Raw genomic sequence first — 27,598 nt, forward strand, 5'->3', positions numbered from 1 at the left:
CAAAATTTTGCTGCACACAATCCTGACTTGCTGAATATAGCAGAGGTGTGGACCTTAGTTACATGTCTTGGACTGGAGTCCAAGTCACAAATTTAATGACTCTAGACTCGACTTCACAAAATCAAAAAAGACTTGCAACTCAACTTGGCGTTTAACACCAGTGACTTGTGATTTCACTTGAACTTGAGCCTTTTGACTTAAAAGTACTTGATACCTTCCCTCAAACCCAAAAAAAAAGTGAGCCACGAATCAGCTCATTTCCTTAAACAACTAACATTAATGCTAGTCCGAGCAAGTTAAAAATTGAGCATAGTGTTAGTTCAGGTAGGACAGATGTCAGGCTCTCAAACAGCCCAATCAACTGATGGATTAGCCGACTGATGAAAGGGAGTCAGCTGATAGATCACCTGATTCCGTCCTGCGCAACCAATTGGCGAATCTCGTTCAGGGCGCCCTATTTAAACTGCTCTGGCCTGCCTACTGTTGCTGCTTCCTCTGCAGGCCACTTTGCAACCTGCCTCCACCCCAGCTCCTCCTTTTCATGTTGTGTCTGACTTGTAAAGGTCATTTCATTTGTCATTGAAGTTCGCTCTGTTACCTTGGGTTTTTCACGCAGGCGTATGGAAGAGGTTTTCTGTGTAGGCCCGAGGAAAGGCAGAGAGGCCCCAGAACAGAGCCATACCGCAAAATATCATACTGCAAATGGAAATAAAGTTTTCTTTGACTAAAGAGGTCCTGACTGAACCTAACTTTGTTTAAACCAATTTGATGGCATCCAATCAAGCTACGGGAGACAACCATGGAGAACTAACGTTACATTAAGGAGCACTAGGGTGAAATAATGATGGCAAAGATACACACATATACACACATATGGTGTGGGTGAGGTTGGAGCTTTCAAGGCGCCTGGAGTTCATGCAGCAGACTTTTTGCCCCTTTTGCTGCTGGCCTTGCACTTCACTTAGTTGTTCCAAACCTGTCCCGCAGTCTTAGGATCCCTTTTTCTCCACCTTTTGTAAACACAGTGGTCAACAAAAAACACTAATTGCAGAACGCTGAAAATTACAGACTGAGACAAGACAAATTCAAGATAGATAGATAGATAGATAGATAGATAGACATGATAGTATGATAGTGACAGTCCGGCTGCCACTGAGCATACACCTCTGCATAGAGGTACATATTTTTTAAAAGAATTTATGATTTTTGTAAATTTGATATTCTATTACTCTGTTATTAAAATGACATTATGACTTGTTTAGGACTTGAAACTCAAAGTTTGGGCCTTGGGACTTGACTTGCGAAATGACAGTCTTGACTTTGGATTTGAGTGTAAAGACTTGAGACTTACTTTTGGCTTGAAAAACAGTGACTTGGTTCCACCTCTGCTGTATACTACTGTCTCTTAGAGCTGTCAGACAGTATACGATGAGTCTGCAACCACCAACATGGAGCCACAGGTCTTTTCCATAACAGGCATTTTCACGTCATAGCAGGGCTGTGTTCCATTTAGATGAACCAGCTTTATGTGTTTGGTATTGTGTATGCTGCTCACTGCAAAGACTGACTGGAAATGATTAATATAACTGAGCCATCGTTAATGTTATTCATTACCTGTGCGTCTCCTGCTGTGAAGAGTTTGAGGCCTATAATAAGGGCTACGTAATGTCTCAACAGTGTAAATGAAATCTTGTTGATCTGTTTCCATTTTAGTTATTATCGCTGTTGATATTACAGTATGCTTTATGACGTGATGCCATACAGGGTGAGACTCTTATTTACTGACTGAATTATGACCTATCTCACAATCCTCCCATGACTCAGTAAATAAGACAGGTCATCTTGGCTTAAACAGCCACTAAACATACTTTATTTGTCTAGTCAGGGTCTTTATGTCTTATTGTCATCTTAAATGCTGTTTCAAAGGGTTTTTACCTTCATCAAAATTACATTTTCTTTTAAATTCTCTGTGAAAAATTAATGACACAACTCGTAAACACTGGCACATTATCTATCAGCAGCCTCAGTACAAAGCCACTATCAGCACAAGACTTGGAATCTTCATATCAGTCAAACCATATCATTTTATGTTTGTGCTATAAATAACGTCTGTACTTGTGATCTTTGAATCCTGCCTGCCACAAGTTCAATACAGCAGCAGTGACCTAGCGTGACCGCAGAGGGAGAACGGTGGTGTGGTGGTAAAGCATTTGTGCACCCAGAACCTCTGCTAATAGAAGTAGCAGTTGCTGTCTGATGTCTGCAGGCCGCTCAGTCAGTGCTGACAGCACACGCTGCCCTCTGCCAGCTTCCCACAGATCATAACCTACAGCTGCTGCTGTTTGGCTGGATGGAGTCGTGCACTGACCATCACTCACACAGAAATAATGAAACTCAGCAACATCATCACATTACATGTTGACATGGTATGGTGAGATAGAATGGAATAGGGTTATCAATATACTATGTCTGCATTATTGTCACTATAATGATAAGATTCTGAGTATTTGGAAATCAGCATTGAGTTATAATGTATAATAATATATCTCGTTATAATAGCATTTTACTTTTACTTTCACTGTTATACCTTATTACTGTACATTATTGGGCATTTATTACATTTTAGATGAGTCAAAGGAGACACTTTCGACTCAAATGAAAAAAAGAACCTTTTTATGGAGATTGAATTTGCCTTCATCACTCACTTGTGTTATGTTATGTTTGCCATCTTCTGCAGCTTTGCTCATCTTCTGATGGTGTCGAAACTAAGATCTACTCTAATGCTTTGCACATTGACCAGTCAGTTTGGGTATAGACGGGATCATTCCCTGTTGATAGGGATTTTAGTTTAATACATCTTTGCCTGATAACAGTGTACTTGACATCTGTTGTATGGTGACTACTGGTAAAGTGGGACAGTTAAGCTTCAACATTTTTATCTTTACGTGTATACACTTCCATCACCACAAATCAAGTAAGTGATGAATAACATATAGGTTTTGTGGCTATGACATCACTTCCAGTGCCATGGCACACCATATTCAACAACCTTGCTGTAAACCATGATGTAAAGCAAAATGACATCGTATTCTGAGGTGAATATCAAAGTTAGGGACTGTTCCTTACTTACGAGGGGGGTGGGTGGTGCAAAAAGGGGGAGGCATGTCAGAGGCATGAAGAATTTTTTTAAGCACTGAAGAGGGACTGTTTTGGCTCAAGGTCGGAGCATACAGATTTAAATGGCTGTATTTTGTATTCATTTTACTGCAGAACCACCATAACTATTCCATTCATCACAGCCAGTAAGTGTAAAAACTGAAATGATTGTTACACTTTCAAATGCAACGGCCCTTGGACACATCATGTGCGATAAACGCTTCTGTCAGAAACAGAACATAACCAAATCTGAGCTTAGAATAGTGGTGTTTTCATGGCCAAAAATAAACCATTTGCACACTCTAACCAGCATGAATGACAGAAGTGAAAAACCAAGGGTTTTTTTAACTCCAGGATTTCATCTTCACCTTTTAACTTTCAAACACTGAAGGCTAAGTTTTAAAATTCCAATAACTAATTTATGGTGGAGGGAAAGTCATGTATTTTCCACCAGTCACTTAAGGAGGCTCAAGGAAAAATATTTAGCTCGGGGGATGGTAAAAACAAAACAAAAAAAACAAACAAAAAAAGTCACAAATGAGGTTTTGGGTCAATGTGTGTTTGAGGAAGAGACATTGATCCTGTCTTAACCCTTTTTTTCTTCTGTGTATTATTGTAGGGCTCTTAAGCTATTTATTTAAGAAATTAGAAATTTCAAATTTTACATAGAGATAATTATATTTCTAAACATGACACTAGTGTCAAATGTTAGCCAACATGTTACTAATAGTGTCATGCACACTTTACACTTCAGAGAAAGAAAGCAAACTTTTTTGAAGAATAAAAAATAAATTTACATTTTTACATCTGTCAAAATGATTTCCTTATAGATTTTATTTAAAGAGATCCACCTGAAAGGGTTAACATTATCAGTATTGTTAAAACATTACCAGTCAAGACATTTTATTACTTAAAGGAATACCTCACTCACAAAATGACCATTTGTAAATCAGTCATGTTGTGTTACCTTGAACTGGTGAAGAAAACTTTGCATTTCCTGAATGTCTCCACATAAAACAGTGAACATATTGACTGATTGACTGACTGGGGACCAAGTTGGACACCAGCAAAACCACATCAAAACATCTGTTTACAAACTCTCATACAACTTGTGCAGTATAATCCACATCTCTTTTATCCTAAACACGCATTTTCATAAAAAAAAAAAGAGCAATTCAGTTTAGTTTTAAATAGTAAGATTTTAGTGAAAATGCATGTGTTTGGGGAGTACTGAGCATATGACTGGACAAATGAGACTTGGATTATACTGCATTAATTGTGTGAGAATATGTTAATGGATATTCTGATATACGTAGTTAGGAGGACCCCTATGACTTCACTCATCAAGATTTTTTTGGATTCTTCATTGTTGTGTGAGAGTTTGTCTACGGATCTTTTGATTTTGTTTTGCTATTGTTAAACATGGCCCCCATTTACTTCAACCCATCAAGAATTTTCTCAGTTTTTGGATTCTTCGTTCACAAATCTTCACAAATCCAACATGATGTACAGATGGTCATTTTTCAAGGGAATTCTTAAATTACTGGGCGTCAGATAAACTCAGTCTCATGAAGTGTTGTAGTGATGTTTTCCGTTTCAGCTGTGTTGAACAATTTAAAAAGTCCACTTAATTTTTCCCTTAAACTCCCTCTGGTCATGTCCCCCATTTTGGGAAGAACAGCAGTATACCAACAAGCAAATGTTGGAAATTGTAGAGGGAAATTATTTATAAAGCAACTACAACAGGTTAGATTAATTTTTGCATCCACGTTACTGCCATCTATTTTCATAAAATCAATAATTTCAAAACATTGCTATGTGACATGTACTAATGTTGTCATCCAGGAAAACCCAACCTTATTTTATAGTCTCATCTAACAACATTTTAAATTAAACACATTAGCTAATAAGACGTACTTCCTGCTGGCAGTTTCTAATACTTAATTTGTGCTTCTTCCCACAACCCATTGCTTGTGTAACCTAAAAGAAGAGCACCACATAAACTCTGCTAACAAATCTTTACTGTACAAATAAAGCCTAGAAAACATTCACAGCAACAAGCTGAGTCACACACTTTGGTTCTGGAAATCTCTGTATATAAATGTAAAAGTATATAGATGTATTGATACAATCATGACAAAATACAAAAATTCAAAAAATAATACACATTAGAGCCAAGTCAAACATGTAAGTGTTTTAACTTCAGTCAGTACTTCTGGTTGTTGTTGATGAGCTGTCAGAAAAGATTTTAATACTCACACCATTTTTTAGAGACAGCTCCTGCTGTTGGATATTACTATAAATATGCTGCTTGATAATACTGCTACTGGGATGATGAGTTTAATGGGCTTTCACTGGCTGCACTGACAGAGGACATATGATAGCCACTTTATCACTGCAGGATTACCAGTTTTTTTTAACATGTATTGTAGATTCAAAGCTACAGACGGATGTGAGAACCAAACCAAACCTTTACAATCTGGGGTCAGCACAGTTTGGCCAGTATGGGACAGGATTTATGTTTAGAGACATTACATGACAATAGCACCCCACGGCAGGCCAGACTGTATGGTCGGTGCTTTTGAACAAACATCCTGATGGGGACGTGTTTTCTTTAGGAGTGTATCATCTCAAACTAAGCCCCAAGTCAGGTGTGGAGGAGTGTGTTTGCAGAAGAGATAAGGAGTTACTTACTGCCCGCAGAGGGATTTAAAACACAAACAAGCTGAGTTTGAGAAAAGAAACTATTCCACAACAATGGCCATTAGTCTGCTGCAGTAACAGCCTATGCTGCTCTGGTTTGAGACTTCCCACCAGATGTTAGACCTGGCTTACATCCGCCATTAACACAAACTCAGAATAAATGCTAATGTTGCTCTGTGTCTGCTTGATGTGACTGTTTGCTGACATGCTGAGATAGCTTTATATGGTGATAATATGTCAATGATGTGTTTACAGTTTACTTTGTTGTCCCCAAGTGACCAAAAAATAATGAATGAATGCAGCTTTAAGGCCTGAAGCCAAGCAACAGCCTTTGAGACTACAAAACAAAGCCAACATGAAGTGCCAAAAACTGCAGTTCCGCTTATTACCACTTGAGGTTGGCTTCAATCCCCATAGATCTCCACGTTAAAATGCCCAACAGAAATAAACACATTTACAGCCTGGTACAAAAAAACGTTTTTGGTCTCTATAGCTAATTTCCCCAGCCTGGAAATCCAGACCCAAATCTACAAAGATTTAGGGTCTGGCTATGAGTAATGAAAATGGCCCAACTTAAGGGGCGGCACCAAGCATGCATTTGAAAATATCACTGCACACAATTGGATAACACTACGACCAGTCAGAACAATACACAGGGTGACGTATTCAGAGCGCTACCAGTGGAGCTAACTGGTAGATTAGACTCTTGCCGTATCCGGTCGGCAAAACAGCAAAAACGTCCTTCTTGCAAAGGAATGATTCAAGCACCGTCTTCTGTTCCTCTTTTAGAGAAAAAGCCAAGTCTAACTCGTTCATTGTAGCGGCCAGAGCCGTTTCAAACAACTGGTGTTCATCCATAGCCATCTTGCAATGTTTACTGACTGATTCCGGACTTCGTCGTCGCAGCGCTGTCGTCATCTGTTTAGCTCGCCTCTGGCCCGCCTATATCAGATACACCGATGTGATTGGTGCAGCTCGGTTTCATGGGCATAGGTAATGAGCATCATTACTGACTGCCAGAGTGACTCGCTGAGCAAATTCAAATTGTGCTCTCGCGAGAACTCTGGATTTCCAGGGAATAATTTCCCCATGCATGACAACTGTATGGCGGGGGATGGTTTTATTACAACTCATCAACTTAAATGTTACTAAGGCCTAAAGTTGTGCATATGTAAGGGCGTGGCCACTTTGAGTGACAGGTGGGTGCTGTCGGCAACTGCACTGGTTAGGTGATGTATCCATGGCGTACCCCGATTCACAAAATATAGATGTAGCCGTTGTTGTGTAAAACAACCCTTGGCTGATTGAAAGTGTGATGGAATGTATTAATCAACATACATATCCACATACCTAGTAAATACGTACTAATGCACTCATCCACATATCTAGTCATGTATTGAATATGTGTCGCATCTGATCTGGTAACATTATTAGGAATACTGTGATTGAGTATTTTGAAAAAATAGAGTAGGTTTAGGCATGAACATTTTGGAGGGACAAGTTAGACCATGACTGTGCATGTCCAGACTTGCCCAAGACATTACACCATTATGAAGTCATATCCACACATGCCTGGGCAATACACCATTATGTTCTGGCTGTAGTTGGAAGGATTAAGAAAAATAGGTGGAGACTCATTAGAATGAGTTCGGACATTGTTTTTTTTTACCTCTTCACCGTACCTGTCACTATTACTGGGGATTCCCACCAAAAACTTCATGGTTGCCTGCGGGCGCTCTGGTCGCTCTGACATTGCTCACACTGCCAGCTCTAGCAGGTGCTTGCAGCGGCCAAAGGGGCGGGGCCAGGTGCTGCAGATGTGTCCATCAAGGCTGACCGGCTATGCACTTTACAAGGATGAACAAATATACTATCATTTATGTCTTCACTATGTATTCTTTATGACTTTCATTACACGATTAAACGAATGCCAAGAAACACAGTCGTATAGCCTTTATGAGTCTTTTATTAGCGGGAGCTTAACTGGAGGGAAATAAGCGTAGCCTATATGTATAGCATGCACATCTTTGGTTTCCTCTTTCACCATGGATCGCACTTTCGGAAGCCTCCCTTGTATTGCATCGCCATAATTGCTGAGGAAATGCAGGACCTGGAGCCGTCAGTCTGTCTGAATCCACAGAGTCATGCAAACCCGGTCTGCAATTGGCTGCTGCTTTGGCGGCGGTGCTGCTCATTTGCATAAAGTTCAGCTTCTCTCAACTTCTACTTGACGCTCTGGTCACTGGCATTGCGCGGCTCACTGCAGCCGACGCCCCTGACACCCTTTGTTGCCAGTGTGCACTGAAAATGAATGGCTGCCGGCTGCTTATGACGCTCATGAAGCTTTTGGTGGGAATCCATAGTTACAGTGTGTTTTTAGGTCATGAAAGTTAATTGTAACGTTTAATGTGGCCTAACAAGTCTTGCTCAGTGTTTGGTTGTACTAAAAGACTCTTTACAGAGTCGAGTACTCAGTTTTTCCGCTAAGTACATTTTGTTTTCAAGCCTGTGTTTTGCTCAAGAAAATTAGCATTAGCATTACTATGATCACAGAACCATAGCTGTAAACACACCATGCTAACTAAGCTAGCAATGGAATGGAATGGAATATCGCCACCGTCTTGTCCTAATATTGTCACTCCTGGCTCCCTAAAAATCTAAGATGGCGATGGCCAAAGGGCAAAGCTTCAAAACAAGATTCCACAAACCAATGGGTGATATCATGGTGGCTACGTCCATTATTTCATACAGTCTATACCTGCAACATACCCTTGTAAACTATACTTCAATTATAAGCATTGTGTATAAAAACACCTTACCTGGAATTCTTGTGGTGCTATGACAGCTGAAAGAGGAGGAAGCTCTCTCTTTAGATTAGTGTTTTTATCAGGTCTTATACATCTGTAATGGCACCAGTTTGTAGCTAAAATGGCTCCTTGAGGACTTGAGTTTTACCTGCACATGGATAGAAGATTTTACTTTGAGACTGTACAACCGTGCCTGGGTGTGTAATGCATAAATACCACCTTGTCATTTGCATATCTATACACGCAAAGGTATAAATTGGGCAATATTTGATTCTGTGCCGCTTCCTGCTTCTTTCATCATGTTGATGATGCTTTGTGGCTGAAACACGTGTTTCTGTTCCTTATCCCCACATTAAATAAGTACATTTATCTGTGAGAGCTGGTGTGCCTGTTTGTTTTGGATCCTTCCCACAATGGTGCACCCCATACGTTGTTCAAGACTATGGAGTTAATTTTCTCTGTACATTTTATTCTTAATATTACAATTTTAATTGTATTAATATTAGTTGTTCCATTCCACTTACAAAAAATATAAGATGATGATATTTAACATGCAAATACAAAGACAACATATAAAAACAAACTTATACAAAATATAGTGAAAAAGAGTAAGAACACTTCAACACAAACTGCTCTAGTGTTCAGAATCTGAAAAACAAAGTCCCATGTTAACTTCCCCTGGAAGCATAGATGTTTGCCTTTGGAAAAGGCCTGAAAAGTAGTGACTGTCTCATGAGATGTAGCAGCTCATCTCAGCAGTCAATCCTGGTGCTGCCGACGACGTCCTTCTCAAAGACGACTTGCTTCAGACCGCCGTTCTCACTAAAAAAGAAAAGATGGAAACATAGGAAATAAATCAGCTTTGAGCCTCAGTAACAACTGCATAGTTTGAGTTTTTTTCCGTTGCCAAGTTATGAATCTTGGAAGTGTCTGACCCACCCAGCCAAGCAACAAAATTATTCACACTTACTACACACCACAATCCATCAGTTAATATTCTACCTGTAGATCTCTTATTCAGGATATTAGTCTTTGAAGTGACAAGGCTGTGTGTTGTGCTAGATTAGTAGTTGCAAGAAAAGATATGAGGGGTTTGCAGGTTTTATTAAATTGTTGAAGTCTATCTTTCAGGGCACATCTTATCCTCTCTAGATGGAGGGTATTAGTTAAGTCCTCTAGCCACATCTTGGAGGTAGGGACAGTTGTGTTCTTCAATGGGATGAGAATTAGTTTCTTTGCCATTATGAGGCAATAAAAACAATTGTTTTAAAGTAGTGGTGTTAAACCTGAGGTCGGATCCCTCTACGTCTTCGATGGTGTCAGGCAGGGGCTTGTTGGCTGTCTCAGGTAGCAGCAGGGTGAGGACAGAGCCCAGCAGAGGGCAGAGGCCACACAGCACCATGGGAGCGTGCGGACTTATGCTCCTCAGAAGGTACAGCATGGGAGCCAGGACTCCTCCGATCCGAGCGCACATGGAGCCAATACCGATCCCATTCTGTCTGTGAGTGACAGATGAAGGAGAGTCAGAACCTGAAAGCAAATCATTACTGCTGATTCGCTTCTTCTGCTGCAGAGAAATCTTTGACCTGTATTGATCATGACCAGCAACAGGACGGATAGAACACGTACCCTGCCTTTGTGTGGTGTTGAACTGTAACTGAGAATAGAATTTAAAATTTGTGATTTAGCACGAACGCAAGGGTGGAGGGGGCACCCTGAATCTATGCCTGTCAGTGCTAAGTCTATTATGTACAGCTACTGAGGTGCTGCTGAGCCAGAGATACCAGCACAGCGACCCAAGTGTACACAGATGGTAAATGAACTTAAAGTCTGGTTGGTTAAAGAACTTATCTGGCTCACACAATGCCATTCCCTAAAGAAGTCTAACATAATTGAGTATATGGTCTTGTGTTCGTCAGAGTCTTGAAGACTCATTTACATGGACCCTAGTAATTCATTAATAATCAGAATAATAGCCAAATCAAATTAAAAATGTCTCATAAAACCACCCCAGTCAGAAGACTTGGCCTGATCCAGCCTGATCAAAGGGAATTTACAGGTTGAGAGGGGTGTTGTAAAACTTTGATAATCTATCCAATCGGAAAATAACCGTATAACCGTATAACCGTAATAACCGTGTAAATGCTTTATCTGATTGTGGTAACAGCCAGTGATGACACCAGTGCATGCGCTACACACAACATGCCACATTGGCTGCTTTTATGTCCCTCCCTCTGCTGATTTTGTCCATGGATGTATGAAGAGAGCTAAATGCAGCACTGGAGACAGGGCCCCAAATGTTTTAAGACAGTTGCTCAGTGGCATGTGAAGCCAAAAAAGTCTGACATCTGGGTATAAAATTACCCCTTTCTTCTGTATTGTGTGGCACACTGCGTGAGCATGCCAGAGACTCTGACAGCCAAGCAGTTAACCTCCTGTTTAGCCCACCACTAACTTGAATTTGGAAACAATCATTTGGTTGTGTGGCCCCTCTACACTTTCGAGATGTTGTTCCCCACACAAAATTATGTATCCACTGATTTACAGACGTCTTTTTTACAGTGTAGGTCTATGGGAAAAAGTATTTTTGGGCCCGATGGCATCAAGTGATGGAGCCAACTGTTGTAATTCCACTTTTGGGCCACTATGTGAAATTGGCTTCAAAGCTTGGCGCTGTTCCTGGAGGCTCCATACAAGGAGCATGGAACCAGACTCCCCTAGGTTTGGGCTAAAGGCCCTGACACACCAAGCCAACGGTCAAAGTCAGGCCGTCGGTCAGCGTCTGTTGCCCTAGTTTTTGCGGTGTGTCCCGCGCCGTCAGCACTTTGACGTCGGTGGCTTTTTGGCCGATTGAGCATGTTAAATCAGAGGCGGAGCTTGTCAGTGAGAGAGAGCATTCCATGGACTTCCGGTTTCCCTTTTTGCATTATTTCCTCTCACGCAGGCACAGAACGTACATGCTACTTGGCTGTCGGATGTAGTCTTTGTAGTGTGTTCAAACACAACTGACACAGGGCGACGTGAGGCGACGTAGACGATGCAGCAGTAGGCTTTCGTCACTGCTAGTTCTTTGATGTCAGTTCGGTGTGTCTGCACCTTAAGTCTTACCAACATAAGATAGGGACTCCTTGGAAAGCTGCATAATAAATGGATGGTGTTGTAAAATCACTTAAGAGACATGCTGCCAAAACGTTATCTATGTTCCATTAAGTCCTTCATACACCAGACAATATGTACAGACGGAGTCAAATGGCTTTTATGGCATCACACCTCAACTACAACATAATCACAGCTCAATATAAAGATCAGACAGGGTCATAAACCACTGAGCATCATACAGCCTGATCCAGGTCATTAAGTCCAGGCTGTTTTCATTCACTGTTAATGCACTGCACTTTAATTTGGACATAACCCGCGAAATTGTGACCAAGGGGGCTGTGAACATGTGACCTAAGTGCTGCAGGCTTTCAGGAGCAAAGACGGAATACAGGTCACACAGGATATAGACAAATAAAGTTTGTTTAGAGGGTGGTCAGGGTGATGGACATGTCAAACAACCACAAGACTTTCACCAAGGAGGCCGCTGTTTGTGTCCCATGTAAAACCAAATGTCAATGTGAGGTATTTTAATTGACACACTACATCACATCAAGTCACATCACGACACGTCGTCACGTCACGTCACGTCACGTCACGTCACGTCACGTCACGTCACGTCAAGGCCAACCATGCTTCCACTTGTTGGCAACCGCCTTTTTAAGACACAGAAAAGCCTCAAAATTCATGAGTGGGGTATTTACAGATGAATTTTATGTCGTAGAACAACATTTGAACATTCTCTTAGGCTTGTGTTAACCACAGACCTTATTTCAAGCATCCAACCAAAAAGCCATTGACTCTGAGACGAGGTAACTGTGAGTGGTAAAATGCTAACTAATTTCCAGATTTTAGGACTCTGTTGGTTCCAAACACACCTAAATGACACTTAAAACAAGGCTTAATAACGACAAAATAAAACACAACTACACAAATCAGCTGCATTATATATATATATATATATATATATATATATATATATATATAAATTTTAACTGCAGAGTGACACAGACACATTACTGCAGTTTCAGTGAAGGCTGATAAGTCACTATGAGTGCTCTGTGTTCAGGAATCTTGTTAGGAAGCTATCTTAGTCAAGAACACACTCACCTGATAATAGTGGGGAACACCTCCGCTGAGTACACGTAAATAATGGAAAGAGAGGCTGTGATCCCAAACTTCCCAATCATGGCCAGCACGGTTTTAATGACAGACAGGTCTGGAGGAGAAGTCAAGGAAGAGTGAGGGAAACGCTTCGAGATTTGTTTTATACAATATATGAAAAGGTCTACAAGATGCAGCTGAGTTGTAAATCAGCATGTGTGTCCACACCACTGGGGATGAAGATGGTGAGCAGGCAGGCTGTGCCACCCACAGCCAGGAAGGCCAGCTGGGAGATCTTGCGGGAGCGGTTGAGGGTGAACAGGGTGATGGTGCGTGCAGGCATCTCCACCAGGCCAAAGATCATGTGGGTCAGATAGATGTTCATTCCAAAGTCAGAAATGTTGAGAGACAGGCCGTAGTACACAAGCACATTGGCAAACCTGAGACAGATGAAAAAAAAGAAGTATAGTTTTGTGATCTCGTTCTTAATCATTTCGCCAACACACTGTCCCTGTATTTAGCAAGACAGATTAGACTACATGTAAACACTGAAACACTGTCTGAAAATTTGTATGTGTGGATTGTTTTCCAGTGGTCTTCTAAATGATGGTTTACATTTCAGTTTGTAAAAAATGAAAAAGATCAGGCATGAAAAAATGAAACACATATTCCCAAGAATGAAACAACTCCACAGTGGCATTCTTGGTGCTACCACTAGATGGCACTCAAGTAGGAAAGTCTAATCTAAAATTTTAGATGTTTTTTGTATGTAATACTGATTTATGTGAAAAATCATTCAAACTCTGAAAACAAGTCAATTATTTATGTTGTGCTCCCTATTCATTGTGTTTTTTTAGGTCAGTCAGTGTGTTGTGAGTGAGTATGTTGAGTATGAGTATTGTTGCCTGTGTTATAGTTCAATGAGCTTATTTTGAAACATGTTTTGGTAGTGTGAGGAAGTTTCGGAGGTGAGATGATCTGTTTGGCCAAGGCGCATGTTGGTAATACAGACTGCATGACGAGATCCGGAAAAAGTGGCTTCAGAAACGACGGATGCTGGTTATAGGGGTAAAAAAAAACTGCAAGATAAGTTAAGGGAGACTTTACTGTCACCCATCTGTATACAGTGCAGTGAGTACATAAAGAACCCGAACTACGTTTCTTCTGGTCACCGGTGTACAACAAAAAGAAAGAGTGATATAACATTTAGAAAACTACTTGAACTCTTAGACCAACTACCTCAGACCTCAGATTTTTATTTTGTATATTTTTCTGTGAACTAGTTTTAGATTTGCTATATCTTGTATTTTGTGTCCTATATGTGCTATCCATTTGCTTTTTATAGTTTGTCACTTTAGTCCTTGTATATTGCACACCTTATATCTGCTCTCCACTATCTTTGTATTGCAACTGGTGCAACTTCCCTCAGGATGAATAAAGTTACTTAACTTATCTTATCTTACACATGAGGTACAAACAAAAAGGAACAAAAACAGGGACAAACATTGAGTGTCATAACAAACATGAGGGATAAGCTGTCTGAGGGTCCCTGAGGAAATGTTGTGAGGTGTAAGTAGTCACTTGGGAGGCTGTGCAGTGTTTAGTGTAAATATCAGAGGAAGGTCTCAGTGAGTGTGTTTACAAGGTCTTTAGTATCCCGGTTTTGATTGGGCTTTTTAAGTAACCCATTTTTGTGTTGTGCATGTAAACACCATATCCTGAATTCAGAAACCGGGTTATGCCCTTTTCCCGGTTTCAAGAAACCCAGTTTTGCCACCTGGAGTACTCTGATAGAAGCTGGGATACTGGAGCATGTATACGCCTTATCCCGGTCTCTGACGGCTGCCCGCCGTTTGCACAAGCGGCAGAGTGATGCACCAGATATACAAGCAACATGGCGGCAACGAGAGCTTCCCATTTTTGGAGCGATGAAGAGACTGAATTTTGCCTCAAAATGATGAAATAACTCAACATAACTACGTGTTTAGACGGCAGAAGACACAGAAATGCTGACCTATTCAAGTCTGTTGCGGACAAGCTACGTGACGCTGGTTTTCCACCTCGCACTGTTGAACAAGTTCGGTTGCGGTGGAAAATGTTGAAGAAGCACTACCACTTAGCCAAGCGTCAGAACCAGCAACCAGCTCTGATCCAGCAACCTTCAAATTTTTCAAAACACTGGACGAGATGTTAGGTCACCGTCCTCTGGCAACAGCTGCCAGCAGTGGTGTTGACATCGGCTTATAATATGATAAAATAATAATAAATATATCACATTTCCCGCTCAGTCTGTTGTAAACAAAAGGTGTAAAAGACGTAACATATGCCTGCGCAGATAGGATGCAGTGATCAGAAAACGGGTTACTGGTATTTATCACATATACAGGGATATGAATAACCGGGTTTGTCTGTGTTCCATGTAAACGTCATATCCCGGATAAGCCTCAAAACCGCGATACTAAAGACCTTGTAAACACAGTCGGTGATGGTCTGAGCTGATGCAGTTCCCATACCAGACAATCCACCAGGGTCGTGTTGACTGTGACTATGATAACATGATTGGAGTCATAATTGGCGGAGCAGTCTTAGGTCATTGGTGTGAAAAGCCAGAGACTCTTGAGAGTCATAGGCATGTGCTCTTGTGGTCAAGTGATGTCCTGCGAGCCCTGTATAGTCCTCAAGGGCAGTAACAGTCTCATAGGCAGCAGCCTCCTTGAATGTTCCAGTCTGGGCAGTGGGAACAGTCTGGGAAGGCTCCAGCTGGCCACTCTCTGATCTGCCACAGAACCAGTTTAACCCGTTTATCAACTGGTCTGCACAAAGGAGAGTATCAGAGTTGTGGTCTGAGTAGCCAAGGTGGGGCTGCCATGGCAGAGACCATTTCTTTTACAGTAGACTAGAGCTTGAGGAATGAATAAAGACCTTCAACAGCAACACTTTGGATGCTTTCACACCCAACCTGTTTGGTACGGTTATAATGAACTCAGGTTTGTTTGGGCTGGTGTGAAAACAGTCAATCAAATCCCCATGAACACAGTTTTACGGGCTGCCATTTTTTTTAAAAAATTTGGGTCCAGTGAATAAAAACAACTACAGTTGCTTCTGATGGTAGCATGGCTTGTTAAAAACAGCGGGTTTGTGCAGGATGTTCCCTGTTGCACTAGTGACAGTTCTCTCTGACCAATCAGGGATCTGAAGTATTTTAATTCTGCCTTCTAGTAACCGCTCAGCTCACTTAGAACTTTGACTGAGGTCATACCAAAGAAAGTACCAGAACTATCCCCAACTTCTGCCAATGGAAAACCAAAAAAGCAAGAGCTGAGTTGAGTAGAGTCATGTTGTTCTATGCAGTGGAAATGTGGCAAAGGGCCCTGACACACCAAGCCGATGGTCGGCCGTTGGTCATCATCTGGCTGCTAGTGAGCATCTGTCATCCTGGTTGTTGCGGTGTGTCCTGCACTGTTGGCTCTTGTCAGCTGTTTTTCGGCCAATTAAGCATGTTGAATTGGCACTGAAGATCTTTGTTATTCGCTGGAGCACAATAAAAATCCTTTGTTGTTTCAACATAGGTTCTGTTGTTATTGTGCTAACTGGATTTATCCTGTCTGTCCTCCAGTTTCCCTTTTTGAATAACTAATACAGATTACCGCCGCCTGCTGGTGTGGAGAGTTACTTCCTCTCATGCAGGCGCAGATGGTGTGTGCTGGTTGGCTGTCGGCTGTAATCTTTGCCATGTGTTCATGTGCATCCTTTTAGCTGAGACACAGGCGAAGGGAGGCTGCGCAATAGTTGGCCTTGGTTGCCAGAAGTTCTTTGATGTCGGTTTGGGGTGTCTGGTCTCCCAGGTTCCCTGAACTACACAGTGTTGCCAACTTGAACACTTTAAAACACAACTTCAAAAAAGAGCCTAGAGTCAAGTCAAGCAACTTTTGGGGCAGACGTTTAATCCTTCCCGCTGAAAGAATTCGGTCACCAGTGCAGCTGTGTGACTCTGCTCTGTGTTCAAAGAGCTTATGTGTATTCTAGAGCTCCTAACGACTTGTCAGTAATCCCCATTGTAGCCCTGCGAACCCATCTGTTTTTGATTTTTAACTGCTGATTCTATTTGTTCACTTATTTGCTGTCACAATAGCTGTAGCTTTCATCCTCATGACAGAGAACCAGCAGCCAGTGTACATACAGGAAAACATATACATGCAGTTGTCTGTTATAAATCAGCAAATACGTAAAGCATAATAAAGAAATAAAATAAATAAACCAAAATACGAGGGCACTGGTTTAGTCAGAGATTCCGGCTGTCTATAGATATTAGTGCAAATACAATGTTTTGATTATGTTTCATGTAGAAAATGAAATGAGGTAAAGTTAGACAGCTTTTTACAAAACTATCACTTTAAGCTTCCTCTCTTTATGTTTAAGCCTGTATATATTCTGCCGTATTTTTGTCTGAATCCACAAAAGTGTTGTGTATAGTTGTATATGTGCAGTGACTGAGGGATTTGGACGTGAAAAGGAAAGTTGGTCTGTAGCATAACCTGCAATTTATGGTCGCTGCATTCTTTCTGCTCTTATTCTTTTTCCTTTCTTCTTCTTCTCTTTTTTTCTTTAGTTGTTTTGTAACAATCTTTGCAAGTATAAAAAAAATGTTGAAAAGGGGGAGTGAACTTGAGTGCAGTTTTGAGAGGAGATTGCAAAGAGGAGCACATTGGAAAAGCAATACTCCAGACTGTTAGGAATGTGGAGGGCAACAAAACTACAAGTGCCTGTGTAGTTTTACAGGGGCTGAGAAGTTGTGCCGTTTGGGTGTGCCATTGTAAACCAACAGATGTTGGCTTAGCTTGGAAATAAGGCCAATAAATGGTTGAGAAAGACGAGAAGACATTTTCAGATACAGATCTAAACACTGATATAAAGAGAAAGGGAACGTTCTGCTCGTACTCACCACAGATAGAAAACAATCAGAGAATGCTTCCTCATTCTGGGGGTTCGAACAAGGTCAATGAATGAGTATTTTTTCTTCTCCTCACTTTTCTCCTCAATTTTATAAACCTGTTGAAACAGTGAGTGAGAAACTTAGGGTTAGAGTGACAAAACACAGTCCTGTTAAAGCAGTTTGCATGTCTAAATGATAATGACTGATGGAAACATTTATGCAAAGTAACAATGGTTGCCTCAGAGTGAGCCAGAGCTGTCTGTTTGGAGTACCTATATTAAACAGTTTGTACATTCTCTATGCAGTATTGTCGGTTATTGTTTGTTTTTTTAGCAAATCTCTGAACTGCTGAACAGCTGCTTGCATTGTGCTGCTCTGTCTTGTCCCTTCATGTCCTGTCAGTGTTCTCTTTCAGCCCAGTCACCAGAAGAAACTGTCGGCACTGCATGTTTCATCACATTTGTACATTTCATATGGATCATATCAACAATTGCAAAGTGATGTAGTTCTAATAACGTGTATGAACTGACTTTGCCTTAGGGAGTTGAGAGGATGGTGGAAAGTGAGACACCTCGGCAAGACAGCTGCCAACTTACAGGCCTATAAACAAGACCAGCAAATAACAAAACCAGGCGTTCTTCCTAACCGCAACCAAGTGTTTTACTAGCCCAGATATAACCACAGGTTATCCACAGTGTTCCACTACAAAATAAAGAACACAACTTTCATACAGTATCTACGGTTTGCAGAAAGGTACAATGCCAACATTACTTTTAGCACTGTGATGTGATGAATTCATAAACTGGCTTTTCAGTGAGCAGAAATGGACGCATGGAGTAAAAGCGTGTGAAAAGGGTCAGTCGTGTGAGTCTTATGGTCAATGCCTGAGAGTTGGCAGCCCTGTATCCACTGTATAGAAGTCCTGGATGGTATTACAACTGTGGCTAATATTAGCAGCTCTGTTTTGCATTTTAGGGAAGACTCAAGGAAGTTCACACTTGCAAAACACATTGCTTACTCCTTGCCTTAAAAGCCTTTACTCTTTCAGCATTAAAAATAAAAACATACTGACTAGCTCTACACTGCAATAAAGAACTATGCTGTTTCTTTATTTCCATGTATTTTGCTTCATAAACTGGACCCATTTCACAGGATTCTTGTTTTTTAACTTGTAAGCTGGAAACATTAACTAAAACAATGTTATCTACCAACTCATAGGAGCTAATGTTAATTTAATTGGCTAGCTAGCTAAAGCTGAAAATAGCTCGCGACATCTGCTAGAGACAGTTGTCATTTTAGCCGCCAAAGTCAGTGGTTGCCAGCTATAAATAAGATGCTGCTGTTGTCCACCTCTGTGTGAAATCAATTTTTTCTTAATGTATTGCAGTGGTAACAATTTGTTGTTATTGCTAAAACTAATTAAATGAACAGTGAAGACAAAAAAATATCTATGGAACAGTTAAGAATAAAAAAAGTTGCATCTCTACCTGACAGATCTCTAATTGTTTGGTGAGGGGCTTTCCATTCATCTGCGCTGCTTTCTGGATCAGTTCCCATGCTTCCTCTTGTCTGTCATTGGCCATTAACCAGCGGGCTGACTTTGGCAACACCCTAGAAATGTAAAGACAATTGATCAGGTGACCTACTAACAAACACCCACTGTGCTGCAGGGGGCACTCTGACAGATCCTTCACACTGAGGATTAATTGATTTGTTATAGCAAGAAGAGGGGCATCAGCACTGGGACACTTAAATGGAATGCAGCAAGTACAAATGCGTGTCATACATGAGATGTATAGTTTGAGGCACACAGAGAGCTACTCCACAAAGTAGGTCAGTGCGTACACAGTGTGTTTTTAATGTGTTTCAGAAATAACCTTCATCCATACTAACACGCCAGCATATCATGAGACCATTCACGTACAGTTGGCCTGTGTGTGTCAGTGTTAATGGGAAGCAGATTGTGTACTCTGAAGCTGGTTGCTTAGTTGCAGAAAATCCTACAGAGGAAGAACAGCAATCGTGAAAAGTAAGCCCAGAGACGTCTTTTACTGTCAGTGACAGTTTCACCTTGTTGCTGGTCAGAACAAATATCAGTATGAGGCCCTCCAGGTGGGGAGAAATATAGACTGCAAGTTATTGCAAAGTAGATAGAGCACGACTGCTATGATCCAGTCGGGAAGCAAACATGAGTATCTATGTGGTCGTCTTGAAAAGTCTCTGTTTCTGCGCATCCAGACTGTAACGGGATCAGCAGTGTTTTAAAAGGACTTCATTTTGGGGGTTCAAATATGCTGTAGTAGCGTGGACGCTAGGTGTAAACATAACAATAGAGGTGTTTTAAAACAAAAACGATGTGGTACGATCCGTGACCATACTCACATATTTTGGGACTGCCCAAAAACAGACATTCTGAAAATATGTTAAAGGAGAAATGGAGAGAATCCTGGAATTGGACATTCCACTGGCCCCGCTGTTATTTTTATCTGATGTGCTGCCCGATCAGGTTTACCACAAATGCGTGTTATATATTGCATACTTTGCTGACGACTGCAAGGAAACCAATTACTATTGATCAGATGAAACTTAACCCTCCTAGAACTGTTCAATGGCTGTAAAAAGTCAGACAAGTTTACATGATGGAGCTCATGACAGCTCAGCTACAACTAAAACTCCCCATTTTTAAAAAGAGAGGTACCAGTCATTGATTACCTTGATTAGAAAAAATGTTTTTGATATTTTGAGATTTAATTATTTTGTGGATTCATGTGTATATATCTGTACTTGTATGTATGCGTATAATTATGTGCATGGAGGGTGTACACGTGTAGCTGTGTGTCTTCTAAAGCTGTATGATGAATCTTCATCCACATGTGCATTTATGTCAGGTAAAACACACTCCTGTGGCAGTCTTGTTATGCAGTATTAATTCCCTGTATATTGCTGTTAAAGGCAATAAAACAAGTACATTTGTTAGGGGGTGATGGTTAGAGATACTTTAATGTGACGTTAATACATCACAAGAAGGAGGTAATCAAATGATGCCCACAGGAAGGTAAGGTAACATTTCCTTAAAACAACATTGAGTTACGGTTTCACCGAGAATTTCTGTATGTAAGTTACATAATGATATACAAAATGATGTTGACTATGGTTTCACACAGGTCATGAACAGCGGTCTCCTGGTCCTGTGATTGTTTGACCCATCAACCACCCCTCCCTTCCACCCTGCGCTGACCTCCTTGCTTTTTATACTTCATCAGTTGCTGTCAGCAGGGCTGACAATCTAGCAATGAGAGTGGACTGGCATGCACTCCACACTTTGTTTACAATCACAAGGAATGAAAAAGATTTCCTTTATCTTAGACTTCAACAATCTCAACACAGCCCAGACAGTCTGTTATTGATTTTCTAAAGTTACTGCTGAACATTACGTACTGCATCAAATATGGGTCACACTGCAGCCAACTCACCAGATGTAAAAGATGAAGAGGAAGCCAGGCGCTGAGATAGCCAGCTGCAGTTTACGCCAGTCTCTTATGAGGTACGCCACCCCGGCAAGCAGAATGTAGCCAACGCCGAAAAAGTAGTCGGTGATTATACCAGCCAACATCCGCTGCTTAGATCCTGTCCATTCTGTGCCTGTATGAGTCACATAAATCACACATCAAACTGTACGTACATACAATAAAAGTGTATCCATAGAAATAAATGTATCAGCCCAGTCTATGCTATAAGCCATCATCAGGAGATTTTCTCAGAAAGTAACCCTGATTTTTTTGTGGGTTTTTTTGTGTAAAATCACTGGACTGTACCATTATGTTTTTTTAACAATTCATTCATCTCTATGATCAAAATAGTGTTACAGTATTTAAACATTTTAAACTGACAGATCACTGCCTTTTTAAAAACTGTTCACAGTGAGGTCAGTGGATTATTATCTGTACTGGTGACATTCTCTCTGGAGAAACACATTTCCACTGAGTTTTACAAAACAGACAGACAACAATCACAGATCTCTTTAGCACTTTAAGACACTGACCTAGGACAAAGGCATTCATGATGACACCAGAGATGGATGTTCCAATCATAAAGCGAAGGGCAATGTAGACGTAGAAATTAGGGGCGAAAGCAGCACCAACCCCAAAGATGACCTGGATAGCCAGGTTCAAGAGAATGACTATCCTGCGACCGTACCTGGAACAAGACATTTTTAACTTGGTCATTTCATGCAAACAACACTTGAAAATTAAATTGATGCATAGCTCTACGACAGGTACAGAAGCCCTGAGAGGCAAGTGAGAAAAAAAACTTGGGTGAGCCAACTTTAAGTCTGATGTAAATTATCTTCTCTCCCCAGTGTTTATGAATTGAGATCAGGTGAAAAAAGGACTGGGCTTATAACTTCAAGTGTCCCTGTAACCATGACTAACGTCACAGTAATATATTATGTATACCTAACCTAGGTTGTAGCTGTTGATCAGCCATGAACAATGTTTTTTTTTTTTAATCGCATGCTAGTTGGCTAACTGCTAACGTCAGTATAGCTAATGCTAACAGCAGATTAGCATGATTAAAATACATATCTAGCCAAAAGAAAGACTGTAATGGCAGTAATGCTACATAACTTGCCAGCACTCAATATATGTACTCTTTAGAACATGGGCTGGCAGCACACTTCAACATCTTGTGGCCAAAATGAGTATTACAACAACACACTTCTTGAAGTTGTAAGGAGTTATGTCGGCTTATCAATAGTTCTCTGAAGGTAGATGGATCTTATCTTACTTATCAGCTAAGCTCCCAAAGACAACAGCTCCAACTAGGAGGCCAAGCATGTATATGGAGGAGCCCACGTTGTTCAGGCTGGCGCTGTCACAAACCAGGTCCCACTGCAAGAAGAAGACGAGTGTTTCATTGAAAACATTGTTTAGCTTTTAATTTTTTACCTGCTTAGTCTGAGAATTAAATCCTTTTGGAAAATTTTGGGTCAAGAGTGATGTGACCTTTGTCCATATAATTATGTCCCCCTGAGGGTGACTCATCATCTTCCTGACCCCTGACCTTTCTTTTAGTGCCAGGTGTGGTCCAAATTTCTCTATGCAAAAACAAGTCAGCGCACATCAAAGCATCTCAAAAAAACACTCAATGGAATAAGCAGTGAACATTCATGTTCCCCAGAGGATGAATCACCAATCATAAGGCTATAATTTCTGATTCATTTTCCATAAGAATGGGGGCAAATTACTGACCACATTCATGTTAACACTTGATGTGAGATATCTCTTGACCTAAGAGAGCACATTCACGCTCCACAGGGAATAAACCATTTTGGTTTTAATGACCTCATAGACTGTCCTCTAGCAGCCACCTTGGACAGAGTTTAGCCATGTTGGATAATTTCTAAAAAGTTCTTGTCCCACTTATCACTTGGTTGTAGGACTCCTGAGCTTTCCGAGTTTTAGTTTTGTTTTGATAAACTGATGTCATGGCTAGATTTCAATTACAGCCTTTGTTTTTGAGGCTGTATATAAGACACTTGCTGAGCACCAGGCATCTGCGAATCAAGGGCCACAGTGGATGACTGGCCACCTTTTTAGAGACTTCTACATCAGCTGCTTTGTCCAGTTGCATCATTTGTCATGTTACTGTTACTGCTGCTCAACTTTCAGGTTCATGAGTTACAAAACATGGTGAGGCATGGGGGGAGGGCCAGAAGACGCCTCCACTGCGGGAGTCCGTCTCACAAACCTCACTCTGTTTAACCCCATTACCAGAGCCCACTCCAATAAAACAGCTAAGCCCCTCTGCATTCCTCACCTGCATGGAGTCCTCATGTTAAACACATCAGGTAAAAATTTACTTATTCAATAAATTCCAAATCCTGACTTGAGAGGCTGCCAAACAGGCTATTGGTTTTTCACTCACCTCAGTTACTATGGTGCTTTGGAAGGTCTCTTTGCTGTATTCCCAGCCTCCCTGGCAGCTCCCAGTAGGGTGTCCACTGTCAAGAGCCACAGCAATGCTGTGGTTCAATGGAACAGAGCAGGACAGGTCAGGCTGACCACCAGGGGCAGATAAATGGCTGAAGTTGAAGTTTGAAGAGGCTGGAGCACCCGCTGAGGGCCACGAGGAGCGGCATAAATGTGGAGGAACAGCTCCAGTGAAGACAGAGACCAGCATGTGGAACGCTAGAAAGATCTGAGGTAGACAGATCCATACGTACAAGATCTTCTGGAACTTCCCAAAGCCTCCAATAAGACTGAGAATTTCATCAAAATTCATCTTTCTAGCTTTTTGTCAATGCACACTAAAAAATGTGCTGCTCTGTAACCGGTCTGAATCAGAAAGTCCAAAAGTGCTCCTAAAGTGGAGCTGCCAAAGATGCACAGTATAAGTCAAGTATAAGTCAAATGTCTGAGGTAAAGACTGAAACTGATGTCTGTACCGCGCTGGTGATTAACAGGTCAGATGCAGTCACACCTGTGTTGTGCACCAGTGTGAGGGCAACCAGGGTCTATCGGCAGAGAAGTGTGCAGCTCTCTGAGAGTAGTTGAACCTTAGTGTGATGGGAGTGAACTAAAGCAGGAGGGAGGTGTTTGCTCTCTTTGGGAGGAGCTGTTGTGTGATGATGGCTCTCTCCCCTCCTTCTCTGGCTCAGTAAGTTCCACAACAATGGGTTTATCTCATAAAACCTCCATTGACTTTATACCAAGAGTTTGAGTTATCTCTTGTTTGAGACAAACTTCACTGGCTTCACTACTTCACTCACTAATGAACTGAAGTAGAAAAGGAGTGTAAAAACACTTTAAGACTGTCATGAACTTCTCATGTGTACTCTGCTTTTGGAGAAAGAGCAAAGGCATCATATGGCCTTTGTGTCTCAGCTGTCAAACTTGTTCAATTGTTCTCGACGGGACATAAACACTGGCTGAAAGACATGCACATTCCAAATGGTATTCAGTCATTCATTTGACATGAGATGCCATGTGGGGGTTAGGGGGTTAGTGGGAGTTTCTATGCTGGTGACACAAAAGAAGTAGATAAATACAGCAGGGAGGAATTAAAGGCTTGGACATACTTTCCGCTTTCCATGTAGAGCTGCGGACTTGTACCAGTGCCACAGACGCGCTGGAAGTTCTATACATAATACAAGTGAGGGTCCTCGTCAGTCTGGTGTTTCACGCATGTCTACCCCTTTCCCCTTATCATATCTAACTCGCAAGTGCTGTATTTCCACTTTGCACGGCATGCTTTTTCATCTCTCCTAAGCACAATTTCTCAGGACTTCTATGTGTTCCAGGAGATGGCCATTAAGCTGTTTTCGTATTCCTTTGAAGACAAATTATATAAATGTGTCTAATGGCTGATCTCCTTACACAACGTCTCTTCAAAACAAGCATCCTTTGTATTATTATCTTCTCTTTCTTCTTCTTGGCAAACCAGCTAGAGGTGCACACGCAGTCACATATTTTGGGATGCACACGGAAGTCCACAGACAGGTCCATGGCGAGTGACGACATTTACTTCACGCAGACTAAAGCGGACCCTCAGAGATGCGAAAAGTACAAACTGGCCTTGAGCCTGTTCTTTTTACTCACTGCTATCATCACTAGCTCCCATTTCTCTGCCCCATCAGGTCATTTCCTGACATAAGCTACTGTCACATACTATGAACATGGGAGTGATTCTTACAGCAGGATAGTGAGCCTCACACTATCATGTGGCTCAAGGCAGACATCAGTTAAAACCATTCAAAAAACTGTAACAGAGCTCCTGGGGTGTAATCTGAGAAGACGTTTGGCATTGTTTGATAAGTTGTGGGGCCCCGTTGTTCAAATTTCATTCTGCAAAGAGTCAATGCATGAAATTCTATTCAAGGGTTTATATTTCGGAGGCAAAAACATGTTGGAAAAGAGTCGTAGTTGAAAAGTAATTTCAGATACGTTCAACCTAGTGCAGAGGCAACTCGCCACATATTGACATCATAGGCCTTGACTGAAATACATTCAAACACTAGGTCAGACTAGAATGTCTCTAGAATGTCTCTAAGATATCTGCATCTTATTTACCTTTGAACAAATTTCCAACTCTTTCATGAGAACGCACAATGTGCCACTGTTTTAAAAACATGGATTTGATTTTGCCTGACAAAGGTGAAAAACTAGAATTGAAGACACACGAATGACATACACCAATGCTAGGGGTGTGCGTGATTAGTTGACTAAATGTTGTTTCCCTTGCGATTCAGCACCAAAAATACTAGTCATTTAAATGTATTATTAAGATACCCAGAGGGAAAAAGAAGAACTTTGGATAAGCATGCCAGGCTGAATGAGAGCAGGGATGAATCTTGTCATTAGTTGACTGTTTTCTTTCGTCTTTCTGATTTTTAGACTAGTGTTACAGTTGCTGGAAATTATTTAATCTTCAAGTACACTTTTGCTGCTAGGGAAATTATTTCTGAGTCTAGACTAGCCCAAAAGACCACATCACTGAGCAAGGGCTATGTGATTATTTAGAGAAAATTTAGGTGTTTTGCTAAGATTCTGCTCATCTGCTAATCAAATCATCTGTTTCAATTAAGGTACTTCCCATTTCCCCCCAGCAATCTGTGCCTCTGTTTTCAAACTGAGAAGCTTGCACCCTGATAAAGGAAATGTGGAAACAAAGCTGGAATGCTGGACTAACAGACATAACTGTGCAAGATCCAACAAAGAGCATAATTGTGGACTAAAGTCTGGACAATTGCCCTCAAGCACCATTGCCAAGGGAGGGGGCTTGTAACCAAGACAGGTTAGGAATAATTTAACATTTTGGGAGATATGCTTATTTAAGTGATTCAGTACACTCTATAGATAACTAATGATAAATGACTGAGGAGTCTGTGCATCAGCTGCAGACGTGGTGTCCCACAAATCTGCATTAAAATCAATAAAAGCGATAACAAAGATTAACAACAAAAAAAGATGCGTATTGGCATTGTTAGGACTTGTCATGGGGCATTCTTTAAATTCCATGCTGATTTAATGAGGTTTTGTTTGGTGAGTGGTTTAGGTACCTGAGAGTCTGCTGGGTTCTTCAAAGAGAAAGAATTACTGGTGATTTCCTCATACCCATAAAATCTTTTTCTGGGGGGTTGTTTCCTACAGGTAGTACAAATTGTGCTCCTAATCCAGACCACACTGCACCTCTGACACAAATCCCAGGCCAAGACTGTTACAACAAGCTAAAAGTACTGCTAAGCTCTTTAATGCATTTGTGTTTGTTTATGGGTAGTGAGAATCCCCCCATGACTTTTACAACTGTGGATATCTTCACACTTGACTGCCTGTCTTAGGTTCTTAATCTTCTCTGCTCCGCAGCAGTCTCACCTTCTTTATGAAGATGTAGAAGAAATCTGATAAAAGAAAGTTATGTTTCCCAAGAATACTACTTTACGTCATCAGTAGAAGTATTCAAACATCTAGCTAACCTCAGACACAGTTAATAAATGCCTTTTCATTTCAGACAGATACATGTCTCCAAGTTTAAACAACCCTGCAGCAAAAGTGCCATCTTGCATGCCCCTATGCTAGATAATGTGATGATGTGCCCCCTAGGGTGCATTTCCAGTGGAGAAAATCTGATTAAGTGCCCTCCAGGGGGTCCTTAAATGGAGAAAACATGATAAAGTGCCCTCTAGGGTGGCCTTCCAGCAAACAAAATGTAATGACGTGCCCTCTTGGGTGACCTAAATGGAGAAAACATGATGAAGTGCCTTTAAGGATGTCCTTCCAGTGAAGAAAACATGATGAAG

The 27,598-nt window shown here is 41.1% G+C and overlaps 1 protein-coding gene across 1 annotated transcript; it reads right to left on the bottom strand.

The window, feature by feature from the left end:
- Nucleotides 1-7,904: 7,904 nt before the first annotated feature.
- si:dkey-119m7.4 (uncharacterized protein LOC560629 homolog) lies at nucleotides 7,905-25,798 on the bottom strand. Its single transcript, XM_049590258.1, has 10 exons — nucleotides 23,728-25,798; nucleotides 22,588-22,691; nucleotides 21,842-21,996; nucleotides 21,273-21,441; nucleotides 19,287-19,410; nucleotides 17,809-17,915; nucleotides 13,095-13,306; nucleotides 12,873-12,981; nucleotides 9,953-10,165; nucleotides 7,905-9,488 (listed from the first exon to the last, which is right to left on the bottom strand). Exons 1-10 carry the CDS (start codon nucleotides 24,082-24,084, stop codon nucleotides 9,419-9,421), a joined length of 1,620 nt encoding a protein of 539 aa, XP_049446215.1. The 5' UTR covers nucleotides 24,085-25,798; the 3' UTR covers nucleotides 7,905-9,418.
- Nucleotides 25,799-27,598: the final 1,800 nt, after the last annotated feature.

The sequence above is a fragment of the Epinephelus fuscoguttatus genome, linkage group LG11 (assembly GCF_011397635.1).
Source record: "Epinephelus fuscoguttatus linkage group LG11, E.fuscoguttatus.final_Chr_v1".
Classification (NCBI taxonomy): domain Eukaryota; kingdom Metazoa; phylum Chordata; class Actinopteri; order Perciformes; family Serranidae; genus Epinephelus; species Epinephelus fuscoguttatus.